The sequence below is a fragment of the Siniperca chuatsi genome, linkage group LG11 (assembly GCF_020085105.1).
Source record: "Siniperca chuatsi isolate FFG_IHB_CAS linkage group LG11, ASM2008510v1, whole genome shotgun sequence".
Classification (NCBI taxonomy): domain Eukaryota; kingdom Metazoa; phylum Chordata; class Actinopteri; order Centrarchiformes; family Sinipercidae; genus Siniperca; species Siniperca chuatsi.
The window spans coordinates 5,789,485-5,808,797 of NC_058052.1; the positions used below are offsets into that span (position 1 = coordinate 5,789,485).

General features: G+C 39.2%; 1 protein-coding gene across 1 annotated transcript; it reads right to left on the minus strand.

Annotated features, from left to right (window-relative positions):
* Positions 1-1,466: 1,466 nt before the first annotated feature.
* On the minus strand, positions 1,467-19,189 carry papolg (poly(A) polymerase gamma). The gene is made up of 24 exons (XM_044214105.1): positions 18,423-19,189; positions 17,252-17,410; positions 16,780-16,846; positions 16,519-16,600; positions 14,924-15,033; positions 13,978-14,031; positions 13,105-13,216; positions 12,452-12,541; positions 12,034-12,172; positions 11,833-11,905; positions 9,877-9,997; positions 9,562-9,646; positions 8,624-8,677; positions 8,191-8,310; positions 7,727-7,836; positions 6,799-6,920; positions 6,514-6,671; positions 6,277-6,377; positions 5,739-5,941; positions 5,525-5,608; positions 5,368-5,427; positions 5,102-5,205; positions 4,875-4,978; positions 1,467-3,791 (listed from the first exon to the last, which is right to left on the minus strand). Exons 1-24 carry the CDS (start codon positions 18,437-18,439, stop codon positions 3,616-3,618), a joined length of 2,505 nt encoding a protein of 834 aa, XP_044070040.1. The 5' UTR covers positions 18,440-19,189; the 3' UTR covers positions 1,467-3,615.
* Between the last annotated feature and the right edge of the window lie 124 nt (positions 19,190-19,313).

The following is a 19,313-nucleotide window of genomic DNA, read 5'->3' on the forward strand; positions in this document are numbered from 1 at the left end:
TATCAGCCAGCACTGACGGTTAAGATCATTTTGAGTGTATGATCTCGCTGGTTTGTGCCTTTGTGGAAAAGATATACTAGGTGGTCATTGAAAAACCCATGTCGTTTAAAGGAATGGTTCGACTAAGGCTTCCTTGCAGACAATTAGCTTAGCTACAGCTGTGAGAACTATGTCGCTGGAGCCAGAGGCCAGTTAGCTTAGCTTAGCATAATGAGTGGAAACAGGGGAAACAGCCAGCCTGGCTCTGTCCAAAGGTTAAAATAAATAAATGAATAAGTCGCCTAACAGCACCTCTAATTAACATGTTTAAGGTTGTTTGTTTAATCCATACAAAAACGTGTAAAAACGATTATTAGCCTTTTAATGGATGGCTTATTTCTTGGCTAGGAGCAGTTGCCAGGCAACCTGCGGAGACTCCACTCCTAACATCCTGCCAAGCCAAGAACACCCTGCAAAACGGCAATTTGTATCTTCTGAAAGAAAGCGAACTAGCGCAATTCCCAAACTGTATACCTAGACAATTGTATATTTTCATACAATATAATAATGTTTTTCTTGGGTTGTACAAAAACAAAGAGGCTACTTTTTTTGTGTGTGTGTGTGCCATGAACTTAATTTTTTCATCCAGATGGTTAGAAGAGTCTTTGAGGATTCTGGAAATACTTTCTGAGCAGCTCTACGTGTTGTTGAATGACCTTCTGGCTATGTTAAGATGTCTTTGCATGCATAAACACAGGCTGTATGGCTATAGAACATGTTATGCAGATGATAACTCGAGTTTTATCCGGTAAGTCTCTTGATACCCATTAATGATGAGGCCAGTGGTAATGACACCATGAACTAATCATTAATCATACAAAGTTCATTTCTCATGTTGAGATTAATTCCTTGACCTTGGAAACAGTTATTGACAAACTGATCTTCCCACGAGGTCTGTTGAGTAGCTCTGGAGTTTTCAGTTGAATCGCATGGTCGTCCTTAGCTCAAGATGGAGTTTGCTGCCCAGTAGTCATGGAATTGTAGATATATCAATTTGCATTTTTATTTTTATTTTTTAGCACTTCAAGAACATCTCTTCCATGTTGGCTTAAAAATGGAGATTTAAATTTCATTATTGACCTTTGAATACACCACCTGACAATGCAATCTAACCACAATGTCCATTTTGTGGATTCAATTTAATCTAAAAACATAATTCAATCATAAATTTTGTACATTTAATTGCTCATGGTCAAACAATATTTGCAACAGTTTTCTTGGGAACTATTTAAAGCTTACTTGTGATTTCGTTATTAAATGTGAAGTGACACTTTAAAACAGGAAGACGCTTCCAGGCAACCAAACAAGGCGTATAGGTCATAAAAATCCCTCTCATTACTGCAAGCAGAGCTTTACATGTGGCGCAACTGACAACTGGAACAATAAAAATATAACGAAACATATGTAACAAAGAACAGACACCGGCATAGTTTTAAGGGGTTTAATGGGTGTACAGATTCATTTAAAGGAAGTGATAAACACATACAAAAATACCCTTTCAATACATTTTAGAAACAAACATCTAAATGACTTTTGTTAAATGTTTCTGAACAGCAAAACATGAGTTGTCTGAAACAGAGTGGTGCAGATTTCATTCAAGAGACCTACCTGCTATGAATGCTATTAAAAAAAAGATCACATGGTACAAATATGCAAATATAAATAAAGTGATAAGAAAACCCCCAATAATGAAGAATATGCCTTTTGAAAAAACTGTTCTCTGTACATTTATTTGGGGAAGCTGATGCTGGAAAAAGAGTCTCGGTTGACTCTACCTGCTCCGAAGAAGAGGGCGCCTCGTCAGCATCACTTTATACTTTGTTGTACATATATCTTCTGTGCTGAAGTTAAACACAAAGTCACCCAGCTTTAGACCATAAAGATGGAGGGTTGGGGCCCAAGGAAGGAAAAAAAGATGTCTCCTGACCCCCCACCCGTGGCCCCAGGATGCCTTTTAAGAACCTCCACAGGAGGCGCAGAGGGTAAACACCCAAAATGAAGGGAATTCTGTCTCTCTCCAACACACAAACACAACCATCTATGCATGCACGCTCACACACAGTCAACCACATACGCATGCATACACACACAAACCAGCACAACTTGTCAAAAAGCTTCGAACCATATTTTTCACTAAGCACCACAAACTCTTTCATGGACACAAAAACAACCAGGACCTGGCTTCATCAGGAACAAGCTTCACTAGCAAACAGACCACGGTGAACCGGTGGGGGTGGGGGTGTCAAATAGTTTCCTGAACAAATTAGTTTTGTTGTTTAGCCCTCCTGATGGACTAGAGGTTCATTTTAGGTGTCAGACAGACAATCTGTGAATCACAGGGACGTATACAAAACTGATGTTCAAACACTTTCCTGTAACTGCCTTAACTGTGCAGAGCTCACCTTTTTTTTGTATCAACTACACCTATCTTACATCTAGGGCTTAAACAACCCATGAAAAGTAAGCAAAAAACTGACCAACCTTTTCTTTTAATCCAAGACGAACAATAGGTGTGACACGGTGACATTGAAGCTACACTGAACAGAAGGATTAGCGTAGCATTTTGATATGGTTCTTTCGATATTCTGTACTAATCCTTCCAAGAGCTAAACCATAACTGAAAGGCTTCAGATCCATTTTATCACTTCCAGAAAATGCATGATGTTTCCTGTTGTTGTAAGAATTATTTTTTGCTCTTACCGGCACCTGAGAAGCACTAATGTCACTGGGCGTCAATGATCACCTACACACAGCAAGTCCAATACTAACCTGGAGTCCTCTTTGGGTAGTCGTGGTGGTCCAAAGAGTTGTGGTTGTGATTTCAGTCATATCCAAGCAAACCCTCAATGAAGCCTCCCTGCAACTGTATCCAAACCTATACAGTGTTTACAAAAAATTTCCAGGGCTCGAGACAATGCTTTTTTTTGGGACAAGCAACAGAGAAAAACAAAAAATTACATTTTTTTCTTTTTTTTTTTTCTTTTTAGATAAAACTACAGTAGAATGGTCAAAAGACGTAACAGTGATCTTTTGCTCTTTTTTTAAGACAAAAAAAGTTATGTACATCAACATTTACTGTACAGGATTCTGTTTGGGGTGGGGGGGAAAAAAAACAAAAACAAACTTTCAGCATACACCAGAAGTGTGTGTAGCAAGCGTCGATAAATGTTTTGGGCTGTTTTAAAACATGTTAACGGGAAAAAAGGGAAAATGAAAAGAAGAACAGCACATTTTCCATCTGTACTGTGTACGTGTTTAAACACGGTGGGAGAAGACGAGTAAAAAACGGTCGCTGTAGTTCTCATGTCAGATATCTCCGTGACTGTTGTGTTAAATGCCCTCTGGCTGTGAGCGTGACAGAGGGGCTGACATCTGGTTTTGACCAAATCACCTATCCACTGGCAAATCTGTAATCTCTGAAGATTTGAGGTGAGGTGTCCGTCCTGCTGCTTCACACTTGAGATTGACTGACTTGAACACACTCCCTGTCCCTGTGTGAAGTCATCTTCTTGGTGTTTGACTTAACTGTAAAGCCCCACCTCTGTGTATGTATGAATCCAGTCTACAGTTGTGTGTTCAAGCTATGTGGATTCTGGCCTTCTCTGTTTCTTTCAGCCTCTTGGCCTGCTCCTCCACAGAGGGGGAGTGGGGTCTCTTGGAGGCCGCTCCGTTCAGCGGGTCAGCTCCTCGGCTCACTAATGTGGGGATGGAGCTGCCGACGGGGGGTGCTGCGTGTTTGGATGCCACGTGTTCTACAGAGGGAAAGAGGACAAAAACGGTTAATTTTGGCACCTGATTTTGTTTTAGTGTTAGTCTTTTGACAAAAATGCATCTCAGTTTTACTTTAGTCACATTTTAGTCATTTGATTTTTGTAAAACATTTAAGTCTAGTTTTTGTCATTGAAATCCTCAGTTTTGCATTTCTAATTCTGTTGCCATCTTTGTTGTGTACAGCGATCATGGTTACAAGTGTCGTACTTCACAAGGTTAGTGGAAAAGGCACTGTACACCTGTTTATAGCAGACTTATTAACATGTCCATAGACAGAGATCCCATGTCTCTCTAATACAACAGACTGAAGAACAGACTGAAGCTGGAATTATGCCAACGTGCACAGGGTTTGCTCAGAGACGTTTGCGAGGCTGTTTGGATTTTAGAGAACAATCCAGTTTGTTGTCTGGGTTTAACTTAAGACAAGCGGCTAAAATGTTAGATAACATTAAGACAAAACTGTTCCTTCAGGAGCACATCTAGAGGAAGCGTTATGTTAAATAGTTGACAGCGATGATCATGCACTCATTCCTACCGATATACTACCTTTAAATACACACACAAACCCCAGCTGACTGAAAGTAACATTAATTTAAACACCCACATACTGTATAGATATTGCTAAAGGTGTGATAAAGTTAGATTACTTTTAAAAATAAATGTGTGTGCTGTCCTGCATGTTGTTTTGGTTTGTTCAAGCTGTTTTGTTGCCGTCTCTTTTTTAATGGATGTAGATGCAAATAGTCAATAAATCTGTTAGTTAGCATTACTGAAATGTGACATGCTGCTTAATAGTTCAACAGGTCAAGCAGCTAAATCAACTTTTGACAAAGAGATAGTTTTAACAGTCAATACACTCATTTCGCATTATAGTTCATTTTTTAACAAAACCGTTTGGTTATTATATGTTGATGGAAACTGTAATAAATTGTTTTTGTCTTGGAATTAAAGGTTAACAATATTTTTTGGTCATAGTTTTCCTTAACAAAATTAACACTGGACAAAATACAAATCTTATTAATGAATTACCAGAACTGATAATTGACTGAGAATTAGACACTCACTTGAGCCAATGACAGGAATGGACATGCCCTTTTCTTCGCTGGCAGGGGCTGGAGCGTCAGTGGTGAGGGTTCCCTCGAACACTGGGGGCTTGGGAGGTGTGATGCTACATTAAATTGAAACAGACAGGCCAAGACATACAAAGTTAAGTGTAGTTAAAATATTAGAAAATCAAATAACAGACAGTTTCAATTGCTGTGATGGTGCTGGAAAAACAGTTGAAACTCACTTGTGGCGGTTCAGGGCCAGTTTAATGGAATTTTTCACGACACGGCAAGTGTTGCTGGCTGGGAGAGGCGAGGAGGCGTCTGGCAGCTCCATGCTCGGAAGTCTCTGAGGTAGGAAACAGCAAGCATTTACGTCATTTAAAGTAATTTAATAACTGCTTTAACAAAACCAAAGTCCATCACATAGAGAAAGTAATTACCCAATGTTAATTAAAATCAAACCATTCAGGTATAAAATAAAGCTAACTGTTTACAAAGAAGACGTTACCTGTGTTCTTGAGGTATCAATGGTTGGAATGGGCTTAGCCTTTGATCCAGAAAGGGGGGTCTAATGGTGAAGAGAAACAAAATGTGAAAACACTAACGTTTTTATTTCATCTGGCTATACAGAGTTAATTGAATCAGACAGAGTCAATAACACCTACAATATTGGGTCCTTCTCCATGTGTGTAGGAGTCAGAAGATGGTGGATATGGCTCTTTAAATGTAGAGTCATCATTGGACACCACCTGCAGCAACAACAGTAAAGCATGACCATTAAATTCCATTTAATTTGCCATTAGGTTTAAATCCAACACCAAATGTATTCAAAAAAGACATACTGTAACTCCAGCCCTGAACGGAGAACATCCTCCTTACCTCTGCGTCTTTGTGCCTCTTGGCCAGGTCCTCTTGTGTAGGCGAGTGTGGTCTCTTTGCAGGAGCTCCGTTGACAGAGTCTTCCAGGCCGTTGGGCTCCTCTCTGGGGCTGCTGGTGGCATTGGGCTTCACATCCCCGCTCAGCACTGTGGTGATGGAGCTGCTGGCTGGTGGGGAAGGAGGCTTTGCTTTAACCGGAGGCTCTTCAGAATGAGAAGGAGACAGACATGCAGAAATGTGATCATGGTGATTTATCCATGTCTTTGATATCCATTTAACGACATGCTTTCAACACTTCCAATAGCAACATGCCTTTTGTTACTTAATATTGTTCTCTAGATTTTAAGTTTTGGTTGGTATTCATTATTATGTATACATATGGTGGCTACGTAATGGGACTGTTAATTATGCCATATGACTCTTTATGCAATTTCTAATATATTAAACAGCCTATCCCAGAAAGGATAATTACTTTACTTTTCCATACTTACTAGATAGTATCTGTGTAATAGTCACTGGATTGACTGAATTTACTCACTTGAGCCAATGACTGGGATGGACATGCCCTGGTCTTGAGCAGCTGGTGCCGCGCTAGGCACTGGGGAGCCCTCCACAAAAAGCTGCTTTGGAGGGCTGACACTGCAAAACACAGACGACAGAAAATATTCAGTCAGCATTATATTGTGGATTTGAGCCTGGTCAATTACAACACTGTATCTGGTAGAAAGGCCAGAAATAAAAATAAACTGCACTAGAAGTATAGAGGTTATCATACCTGTCATCAGTGTCAGACGCGGGCTTGGAGGGTTTGCTGGTTGGGGAGCTAAAGGGAGTCCCCGAGTCGGTGTCTCTGGAGCTGTCCAGATGACTGCTGTCCAGAGAGATCCGCTTAGAGCTCCCACCGTTAGAGCTGCGGTTCAATTCAGCTATGCTCTGCAGAAAAGAAGAAAAGGGGGAAAATAAACACTATAGACAAAGAGGAACAATGTTAAGATAATAACCACGATATGCTTAAAAATTATTAAGGCTTTGTCCCAACATGCACTGGAAGATATCTCACCCTCTTCTTCTTTTGCACCAGTTCAGGAGGAAGGTACTGATGGAGCTGTTTCTTCTTCACATGTGTTGCTTCAATCTTCATCCCATCCTTCAGCATGTTGATATTGTTGGCTTGTCTGTACACTGCAGAGAACAACATGTCATGTTAAGGTACACTGATGAATGTATAAACATTTTTCTTCTTAGCATAGTCCAACTGACTGCTGGCCATTTCTTCGATTCTAACACTAGACATCGCAGAATTAATAATTTCAAATACTTTTTTCAGTAACAGAAGAACTGACACATAGGGCTGAGGGTTGGGCAATATTTTGCTAATGAGGTATGCTTGTGTATTTTTTTAACCTGGCACTGTCTCTTTCTGTCTTGTCTTGAAGAGAAAGTCAATTCTGCTATATACCCAGGGAACTAAAGCACATGTATTGAGGCTATTTTATGTAGCACATGGCTTACGCTCCTGGAGGTTGCCTCTGCGTGTCATGTCCCTACAGAAAATTCTGTTAAAGATTATAACACTCACACTATACATACAAGCTAGAGTGCCTTGCTTAAAAAGTATCTCCATGTTATTTTTAATAGAATTAAAAAGTGTTTTACAGATTAGAAAAAGTCATGTATATTTTCTCTTATTTTCTTAATAGCCAAATAGTTATATTGCATGTGATTAGAAAAACAGTGTGGGATAATTTGATTAATTCTGTGGTGGTCAACAAAGCAAAAGAGCAGAAATTGTTCCTGAACACCTGAATTTTGAAATTTACTGTAGTTATTTTAAAATGGGTATTTATCTCACTAAATGCTACCTTTTAGCCATTTTATACACTTGCAGTACACAGTATAATAGCAAATGTCCGGTGCTGTAGCCTATTTTATCTTAAATGTTTGAATAGGTTGTTCCACAACCACAAACAGAAAGTGATAGGCCTTACCAGTGTCTGTGAAGGACTGGATGTCGTACGTCAGGTCAATGTTCACACTCTCCGCATTCTCCACTTTTTTGAAGATGATCCCAATGAACCACATGGACACAAAGTCGTTCCTGTTACAGAAACACACACAGCAAAATGAAAGTAACAACTGACTTTCAGACCTTAGTATTGAACATGCTTTGTGATGCTAGATCCAGTAAATGCATACACTTGATGTACTCACAAAGCTCAACCAATTCCACGAGCCTGCCTAATAATTAACAAGACCCTAGCCAATAATGATTTCATGACTCACTGGCTTGCACTAGCAGTATTCACACATGTCAACAGGAACCTTGTTCTAATTACTCAAGGACAAAAACTAAAAATAACTTGCTGAAAAGGTCTGATTAACAGGATTTGCCTTTACTAATCCCCAACTTTCTAACTGAGCTGTTTGTATGTATGGATAAAACTGGACTCACTCGTTGCGGTTCTCTTTGGATCCAGGGAAGGACTGGGGGTTGACATGAGCCAGGGTGATGTACTCATTCCTCTCCAGGTTTCCCACCAGAACGCGGATCTTTGACTCTACCAGACCGATCCTGAGGTAAAACATCAGGATGTATTCACAGAGGTGTCGGTAATACAAGTTATCTTCACAGTACTGCTGTACAGTTTCCTGCCTCCACAAGTTCTTCTTTTAGTTAGATTATATTTATTTCTTTGTTATCTTGTGTCAATGATGTGCTACTCATTAATTTAAATTCATTGAAATTTACGCTTACACACACACACGTCAGGAATGGTGCAGAGCCGCCCCAGTTGGCTGAGTTGAAATATACTGATGTAGTTTAAACACAATGAGGGGTTAGGGTGGTCTGACACCTACTAGAAATCCAGTTATTTGACACTCACCATTCTAAGTGGTTTTCTTCTGTGGACGCACTGGCAGTGAGAACGATGTAATGCCTGTAGCACAAAACAGAACATCAGGCAAGATGCAGAGTAACTCAACCCAACAGACTACCTCTAAAAGACTCATAATGCTGGCGGCATTATTGCAGCATTAGTGAAACCCTCCTCAGGTTTATTTATGATGAAAAACAGCTTTAGAACCATACAATTGAATGAAAACCTCCCTCATTACAATCATTATTTCTTGAAAGACTACTGCACATGCATAATGATCTTATGTCCAGCCCCTGTACATCTTTACATGTATGATTCAGCAATCTTAATTTCTAGTGTACATGCGATTTTGATCATTAAATGATGTCATTCAGCAGCATTTTGATAATCAAAACTCCTGGGTTCAATGTGCTACACAGTGCTTAGGTGACTAATGTAGCTCAAATGGTGGTGCAGCAGCCAACAGAACCTGGCAGAAAACTGGTACAGTTGTGTTACTTGAACTGCGTGGAAGGAACTTTCATAAACAAAATGAGTCGACCAAACTCTACTGACCACAGTTAGGATGAGTCAAATCTGCCCAAACCCAAAAAGTGAAAACAATAAGTTGTTCGGAAAAAAAAAAAGAAGAAACTTCCTCCGGTTTTAGTTTCAACTGCACAAATACAGTCCATGGCCTGCCAAAACTGTTAATGTCACACAAACAGTTCATTTCCACATACCCTTACATGATACTTGCTGATAAAAAAAAAAAGAAAAAAAAAAAAAGAAAGTTAAATGCATACAACTTGCATGTTAAAGAATTGTGATCTTAATGCTAAGCAAGGAAACCATGACTGCCATATATACGAAAAACATGCAGCTCTACTTTTATTCATCTTACATTGGTTAATAAAATGTTCCATCCATCAATCCTTGACTAACTGACAAAAATCAACACCTACTTGTACTTTTGGAAAAAGTTAGGTGGCTCAAAGAGTTTGGGCCATTCTGCTTTTCCCTGAAGAATCTCATCTGTGACGCTGAGGCCTGTTCACACCAGACACAGTGGGACAAAGACATATCAGGCTTAACAATTCAACATTCAAAATGACACACTGAAAAATGTAAAATAAGGTGGTCTTAAAATTCTTAGCAATGTACTAATACCATTGCCTTTCACAAAACTAGGTGAGACGAGATATGAGATTTTAACTGGAAAACCAGGTGAACAGATATTAAATGTTTCAGTGCTGTTTCAGTCATGCAGTCTGCATTACCGTATTTGAACTCCTCGCTCATGATGGTGCGTGTTGACGTGGAGACGTTGTACGTGGAGTTCTGCTGGGGATAGGCAGGTGTGATGATGGGCATCAGGTGGTATCTGTCAGATGGGTTCACCTAAAAAAATAAATAAAAAACACAGCACAGGGACCTAGATTGGTTTCACTGCAGAAATGAGAGCCTTCACCAACACGCCAGCACACTCCAGCCACCAAACTGAACGAGTAGCGCAACTTCACACCCACGCACTGAAAGGCATCATAAAACCAAGGGTACCCCCCACCCCACACCCACACACACAGAGGGTACATCCCAATTCACTTTACGGTTTTCACGTTTCCCTCATTTGCATTTTTTCCCTCAAGTGATGTGAGGAATCAAGGAAACATATTGTAAAATGACATGTACTTCCCTTTCAAACATGCAAAATGATTTGTCAGTTACTGATGAAAGCTGCAACAGAGCTTTACCATCAATATTTAATGTAATAATGATGTGACGTACTACCCAAACAGCAAGTCACCACTATTTAGCTATTTAATATTAATGTTCTCCAACATGACAAAACATAATCTGAAATATTACATGTTTCCATTGAGCCTTAAAAAGGGAAAGTTAACCCCAAAATCGAAAATACATTTCTTCTCTTATCTGTACTGCTAATCCTCAGACCTTGTTGTGAGCAGTTTCATGTAGGAACTTTCAGGAGAAAATAGTTCCTACATGAAACTGCTCACAACAAATCTGGGGATTATCTTGAATAACCAGGTCATGATTTCTGGAAAGAGACATTGCTGTTTAGTTTTTCAAATAATGTTTTTTGGAGTTTTGAGCACCACAAGCCAAGTGCCATATAGCCCCATTATATTCAAAAAAAGACAGACATCTCAACGGCTGATATCTCCAAAACTTGGCAACTCACACCAAAACAATCTAGATGGACAAATAACACTACAGGTAAGAGGAAGTTGGATGCTAACTGCACATGACTTTTAAGCCATTTCTGCTGGCAGCAAAGCCTTTACCATGCAATTATTTGTTTCTGCACTACATTTTGCTTGCAAACGTTTTAATCGTCTACATTATAATGAGCATGTCTCACAGCAAACAGAAATAATTAAAGTAGCCAAAACATTTGGGAAATTATAATATTGTATCTAAAACTATACTTTCTGCCCAATGCATGGTGATTGTTGGCTGTACTGTGACTGAACGGAAACGACACCATTAGATAATTAAAATGTGTTTATTGCTGAAGGGACACTACAAACATGACACAGCATTTACAACAGCTAGAATGTTTTCAATTAAGGCTGTAGACCAATTAGTTTGGGATAAGTAAATGTACGATATTATTATGAAAAAACAGTAAGACAAAACTAAAGCCAAAACAAATATATCAAAGCCCTGGCCAAGGAAAAAAAAATTATTAAAAAAAAATCAAAAATCAAATGAACAGCTGACAAGAGTGTGTAAAGGCGTCCTAAACAAATATTTACTGCACACAGGACCGTTCTGTCCACACAGGTTTTTGATTGCAGTGTTGCACTGATGTGATTTAAACACAATTGTCTGATCTGTTGTGCTATTGCTAATGTATTTTTACTGAAGGGGTGTGTCTGTCTGATAAAAGACGTCCACGTAGGAAGTCTTCCTTGCTCCAAGCTGCTCTGGGAAGCCTCCTCCGAGCAGAGTTAAGGGCATGGAACTCATATAGGGGACCCGATCAATTTCCGGGTCACATGATGACAGAGGAATGAGGAGACATGAAATAAGAGAAAATAAATGTACCTATACTCTATCTGTTTAGCTAACCATGACACACCAACAAACTTTTCAAAACTCAGATTAACTCCAGATACTGTTTCCTGTGTCTGCACACCAATACACATACAAAACTTAGGCATAACATCATTATAAACGTGGAAATAAAACACTGGCGTCATACTCACTCTAGGATCCCACACAGGTAAATTCAGATTACTGTCCTCAGGCTGTTTCAATAGCACAGGATTTGGCCACTCCCTGTAGGATGGACATGTAGTAAAACGTGTGAATACCGAATACAATTGGCATTGCACATGGCTGTGAAATACTGCCATCAAGTGGAAAAGGAAAGTAGCAAGTTACAATCGCAAGAACTAAATTCTCACCATTTGGAAAACACCAAGAAGAACTTGTGGACCAGCGTGGCAGCCACAGCGTTAGGGTAGAGCTGACAGGTCCTGGCCACTAGCATGGCCCATGACACTCCACCCAGAAACCCCAGCATGTTGGAGTAGATCCCACGACCTGCGGGCAGAGGACGCAGTACAATAAGGTTGTGGCACCTTCAAAATATTGGTGTTATCTAAAAGATTAGCAGTGTCGGTTTGTAAAGTATACACAAAACTGGGAGGACACCTGTAGGAGGCAAATATCTTAAGTTCTACACACAAATTTGTCACTGCCACTTTTTTGAGCATTTATGTATTTGATATTAGCTCTTAAATTGTGACAACTACTGAATGACACCCATGGATGCAATAAAATGCAATAATAACAGATTACTAGAACATTGAATCCACATACGTTTTGCCCACAGTTTGATGGCTCTCAATGTCAGCCTGAAGTTTTCTTTGTTTGGCACCAGGTACAAAATTTCATCGGTCACCCGACAGCCTGTAAGACAAAATGTCAGAAACCCAAAACACTGAGAAAAGTAAGACGGTCCCTCATTCGTCCAGGAGTGTTCTATCGTAGAAAAGGTTTCAGTCGTAGTCATCTGAACACTGTTGTCAGAATCAAGACGTTTTGGTTCCCATCCGGAAGTCATTCTCAATTACTCAAGGATACTCAGGAAGATTCCTTCCTGAGGGCAGGGCTTAAGTAACTCAGAGTAGCTTAAATTTCGGAGTTCCCGGTCCATTTTTCACAATTGAGAATGACTTCCGGATGGGAACCGAAACGTCTTGATTCTGACAACAGTGTCCAGATGACCACGACTGAAACCTTTTCTACGACTGAGAAAAGTATTACACATTTACAGTTAATGTGTAAATTCCTAGAAAGAGAAGGTTACGGTTTCAGAAGAAAACAAACTTATGTTGTTTAGATTCATATACCTGCCTCTACTATTGTACTTATTAAATGTCACTTTGGAAAACAGCACCAGCATCAGGCCTCAAGTCAATATCAACTTCTGTACTGTATGTATACAATCCAATAGAAGCCATGAAGTGTACCATTAAGGCTGCGGATACACCGAATGTCCAAGTTTCTCAGGATGGAGTCCCCCCTCAGGTCCAGGTTGTCTGGAATGGACTGTAAGGCGAGTCTGGCGAAAAGCAGGTCAATCTGCTCCGACAGAGACAGAAAAATATGAGTAAATAGGAGATGAAACAGTAAAAATCACTCATCTTCTATAACCGCCAATCCTGTTCGGGGTAGCAGGAAGTCAAAAATTTCTGAACTTGGTGGTTCTCAGAATCAGATACATAAGGGACTGAGGTTAGACAGCCAAAATGGTAGGCAGAACAAATTGTTTTAAGTCATGAATTGGTAGACAAGGGCTGCTTAACCCATTTTTTTCTTGTAGGAATGGCAGTATGGCACAGTAGGATGAGCGTTTACATTATTCTGTTTAAATGTTTTATTTAGAAATTTCATCAAGGCACAATACAAAACTTGCCCAGAGGTTTAAAATTTTGGCAGATTATGGTCATGTTAATGCTCCTCTCGGTCACCTTATTCTACATCTCCTTTTCTGCACTGTTGTAGAAGTTTTCATAGACCTTAACTACAAACTGAACCACTAACATGTGTCATGAAGTTCCTACCTCGGCCTGAGAAAACCTGTTTTAATTTGTACACATTTTTTGTTAAGTCTGATCCAAACTGGAAATCAAAACCATCAGTCTTTGCACAGCTATTATAGCAGACATTAGTACCCTTTAGCTGTAACTCTTTACAATCACAGCCCTACCTATGCTTAACAACACGTTACCTATAAAAGCTTTGTCAAAATGGTAATTGTTATTTCCGAGTAGTGTGTATTAAGTTAGGCAGTACCCCTATATGTAGACAACACACATCACTTGGATCTCAAAGTGACTTACCTCTATTCCGTCAAATTTGAATTTTATCACTGGTACAAAAGCATCCTCGACAGCCTTGAAAAAGCACCAAAAGAGACAATATCACCAACAAATCTGAGACAAGGCGAATATATGGACTGAAATTAAGACCAAATGAACCAGAGGTGAAAATCAAAGTCAAGTAGACAGAGCTTGCAGACAGTAATATTCCAAAGACATGTAAAGTAATGCTTCCAGCATGCTACTCCTTTAGAATGTCACCAACAGTGCCTTGAAAATGTTTGAAGACAGCTGATAACAGATTTCAATGAGAGTGGGTTCAAATTCAGAAAACATGAGCATAGTGTGGAATGTGAGTGTCACTTCTGGATGTCTTTGGAGACCAGGGTTCAAATGATCATCCTCCTCTTACAATATCCAAGAAACACAGGGTTACTCTCAGTAACATCCACCAGTAAAAGTGCACTCAGCTGCTCCACTGAAAGTACCACTATGCATTTTCAGATAAGATCAGCAAGATGAGAATCTAATTTTATTTATTTTTTTGGTAAAGTGCAAGTAAGCACTTCTACAAATAGCTATTTTGATAATCGTATTTAAATATTTAGCGTCACAACAAAAATAAACTAAAGGGATGTACCATTTTTTAATAATGTGTATTGTTGTTAATGAATACACACAACTTAGGAAATCAACACAGCAGATCTAACACCATAGGCAACACTCCTGGGTACTGCTCATCTGCTGAGAGTTACTACAACAGTCTGTTGCTCTTGCATCTTTTTCACTGAAGAACAGACTGATTTTTCAAGATCAGGGATGAAACAGGGACTTTCTTCATTGGGAAATGGCCAAACAAGGTGGTTCCCCTCTAAATAACTTTAGCGTGGGACTTTTGTCACAGAAGCCTATACATAAGTACATTTGTTACCCTGTGCTTTAATGACAAAATGCCAGAGAGACTTACCCTCAGGTCTTTGATCTCTTCGTGCTGTTTCAATTTCTCAAAGAAAGACTGGAAAAAGTCACTTCTCTCTACATGGCGTGGAGCCACACATAAGGCATCAATATCAGCTCCTGGAAGAAAGAGTAACTTTCATCTATGTAATCTGTGTTGCCCATTTGGTTAAATGGTTGATGACTTCAGTAATAGCAGAATTCTAGGCTAAAGAGAGTTCATGTAATAAAACATCATGGATAAACAACAAGTAGAGCAGCTAAAGTGAAGTGCAGCAACTTTTGAACTCAGTCTATAAAATGTTTAGACATTTTTTAACAAATGAAACCACACATCAGAGCTGGTTTTGCCGGACACTGATGGCCTCCAAGGAACCCTGTAAAAAGGCAGGCAAAAATGAAATACCTAATATTCAAAAATGTGTCCCTTTAGAATGGAATTATACCTGATATCTTCAAAGGAGTTGTGAAATCGAATTCAGATAGCGGGGTCCCATGTATTATTTTTTAGTATTTTGTATTTACTGTGAAAGATATTTATATTCTGTAACAATAGCACTAGTAAAGCCAGTTCAATTTAGATGATGATCTGTTGTGACAGGAATGTTTGGACAGGATTTGGGCAGCTGTTCTTTCTCTCCAGCATGAACAAAATACAGAACTTCAAATGCAGTTTTCAACCAACAGCAAACAATTTAGAGGTGGGCACACCTGTGAAACTTGAAGACTGAAATTGAAGGAAAGTGACTTTCTTTTTACTCAAAAAGCCTCAGCTCACTATGTTGGCTTTAGCTGCTTTTCATTTGTTTGCTCTCCTCTGCAGATCACTTGCTCACAACTGTGATATGAAGAAGTTCAAGTGATTTAATGGAACATAATGTGGCAGTTTCCATGTTTGTTTATAACAACCCATTGCATTTCTAGATAAATCAAAGCATTGAAAATTGATCAGGGGTTTTATAGCTGATATCAATCAATGAATAACTCAATCACCACCAGGACCATTACCAATTTTGCAGATTAGTTTGGAACATCCTTACTTATTCAGATTAATGGCACACACTGTATAGTTTGATTAATATTTTTTTAAATAACTAAATAATTTTATTGCACAACAAACAGTAAAAACCACAGCAATGTATGAACAACATACATGTATAACGATACATGTATATTCTTTAAAATAATTTGATTTTACTTGTGTCTATTGTTTAAAGCGAGGAGGTACTCAAACCACATTCACACTAATGCCTTCAGTCTATACTAAGCCAGTGTTTACCAGCTTTCATTAACCCAAAACTAGTCTTTTCAAAAACACTGTCAATAACATGACAATGCCAGCCTTGTCCTTTAGTGGTCAAGGTGAACTGAGCTTTTCAAAAACAATGACGCATGCCTGATTAGACAGTGCTGTGTGGCAGTAATGTTGTTACCTCTATTTGTCTTTGCTCCATTTGAATGCCAATATAGCAAATCACACAGTACAAGTGTTGTCATTAAAGTTTAATGTTTTCAGTCACCTTCCCGGCATAAAACAGTGATTTGATTGATGATGTTGTTGCAATGAATGAATGAATACAATACTAAAATATCAACTAGACATACCTTTTGTGTGCACTCCAAGTCGGTATGAACCAAATGTAAATATCTTGCCCCCAACACAGCTTATAGCTGATGGTGGAAGGTTCTGTAGAGGAGAGAAGCATATACAGTTAAGTCAGTATGACATGTTTTCCTCTTTATAGCATAACTATAGAAAGCTGTAGTGTCTCTAGTGTGATTTGATAGTCACCATTAATGACCCCATATTACATCTTAAATCAGGGCTTTTACTCAAAAGGCATTCAACACCACAACCGAACCTACCTTTAATTCACTGATCTCTGCAATCCATTCCTTAACAAAGTTATTCAACTTTCCAAGAACTGCAAGTCTGAAAGGAGATACAACTTTTAGCAGGTGCTTCATTCACAATACAGCCCATTCACTAAATCACAGTGAGAATGAAAATGATACAAATACATCATACACATTCACAAATTCAGTTGTCGTAAATATGTAGATTCAAGCACCAAGGCATATACATTTAGTTACCACAAAGACGGGAACACACATAAAATGCAGAACAACAGCCTTATAATAAATGCTACCTTTGAGAGGCTTAGAAGTTTCCATTTTTGTTGACACTACCAGAGAAGGTGCGTTATATCGCAGGTGTTCATGTTATAATGTGCACCACTTCTAAGTGTAGTTGTGATTGCTGCAATGAAAGGTATGCAGTCAAGATGCCCAATAGTTGTGTTATTGTTAATATGAAATTATACTTGCTGTTCCTCACCTATGATTCAATTCCTCTTCATCTTCAAACACCCCAAAAGGTTTCATAGCATCACAGAGCTTCTGGGTGTACTGGTGGTCTATTTCTCGTGGGGGTGCAAGGCTAATGGCGGAGGTGATGCCATAGTGTTTCTGAGGCTGCTGCCCACCAGGCATGGTGCTGTGAGGGAACACGACATGGGAACAAGGCGCAATACATGAAATGACAGCTACTACACAACAACATTTCACGTTACTACCCTCCTTTTATCATGTCATGGTTTCTCAAACTCTGTCTTAAATAATGAACAAGATGTGAACTCACAATTCGTTACCAAGATAAGACATTTATCAGCCACGGCCAAAATATGTAAGGTGTTATTCATTACTAGTCCATTCTAGCTATTCTCCCAGTCCTGTTTTGCTCTTCCTGAGGTTCCTTCCATTTTTCCCTGTTAAAAGGTTTTTTCCCTTATACGAATTGAGGGTCTAAGGACAGAGGGTGTTGTATGCTGTACAGATTGTGAAGCCCCTTGAGGCAAATTGTGATTTGTGATATTGGGCTATAAAATGAAATTGACCTCACTTAACTGAGTTAGTTTATGTTCCTCTCCTTTCTATTACCGCGAACCCATGTGTAAACACTTAGCTACATGCTCTGACAGCAAAGTGATACATTTAGATTACTTAAACAACAAGCGTATTAATGACTCCATAGTTGTGTGCAATTCCAAATCTTCCAAAGTGAGTTTACCAAAATTACAGAAACGTGTTTGAAATGTGCTACTATTCAACCTAAGCTGGCGGCGAACGAACGTTAGCTGAGAGGCTACAAACAGGTTGGAAGCGCTAACAAATTGGCTAATTTAGCAAGTTAGCAAAAGCTAGCTGCCTGCTACGGAAGAATTGGTTTTACTAATGACTCGCTTTCCGGTTAGACCTATTTCAGAGTAGAAATTTTATCAAACAAAAACAAGTGAAATCTGTTCGTTTTATTAGGCATATTTACACTAACGTTATAACGTTAGTTACCCAACAACAAACAAGCGAGGTAGCCAACAAACGCTGGCTGCAGGCCTTGTTTGGTTGTTGTGACAGTTGGCTAACGTTAGCTTTTAGCCTATTCTTTAGGACTCTCTTACACGCGAATAAAAATGTTCATAAATGGAAAATGTGCCACATGCATAACTTACCTTGACATTTCTTTCATGACACTCTAAAAAGCTTTCACAGTTTTTCTGCTGTAAACCCGTAAAAAAACTAAGAAAGTCAGCAAGTGGAAATGATAACAGCCTCGACCTGATTACAACAATGGTCACTTTCCAGAGAGCAGTTCAAACCTTCCCACTGAACCGGAATCACTTCTTATAAGTTAACGCATCAGCTCGTAACCCTTAAAGAATATTCATGTCTAATTAATTTACAAAACGCACAGGATTTTTTGGATGCTAGCAGCTAAACACGCGTTTAATTGCTGTTAGGCCCTTTTTTTAATTCAAAACTTCAAATGTAACGGCGTTTGTTGGGACAACGTCTGCGTGCAGCACGCTGAGCAACCATCGTCAGGAGGCAGGCACCGCCTAACTGAGGCCACAAATCACGTGACCGCCGAGGCCTGAATGCTGCTGAGCCCGACAAAATCCAGCACAGCTAGCTGCAACATGTTACCCTCACTTGTTACACAAGGTGGGTATGAAGTCGTAAATATATATCAAGACATTTAGAATTTAATATTTTGAAAATGAGGTAGCATAAAAGCCAAAGTATATATATAATTTGGTGAGAGGGTACGTCGGCAAATGTAGCGTTATGTTAGCAAATTTTGGCTGTTTGTTAGTCTGTGATTACTCAAACGTACTGTTAGTATATATAGTAAATTTTAAACTGTAGAATTGAAGTATTTCCCCGCTGCGCAAAACTTTTTTGGGACCCAACTAAATCTTATCGAAAAAAGGGAGGTAAAATAATACACTTCATTAGTGCCTGTGTGTATGCAAAATAAAGGTTGCATGTCTGAAAAGTAAACTGCTGTGTTGTGCTCATTGTTGCTGTTTATTGTTGTGTCCACCAGGGAGCAAGATACA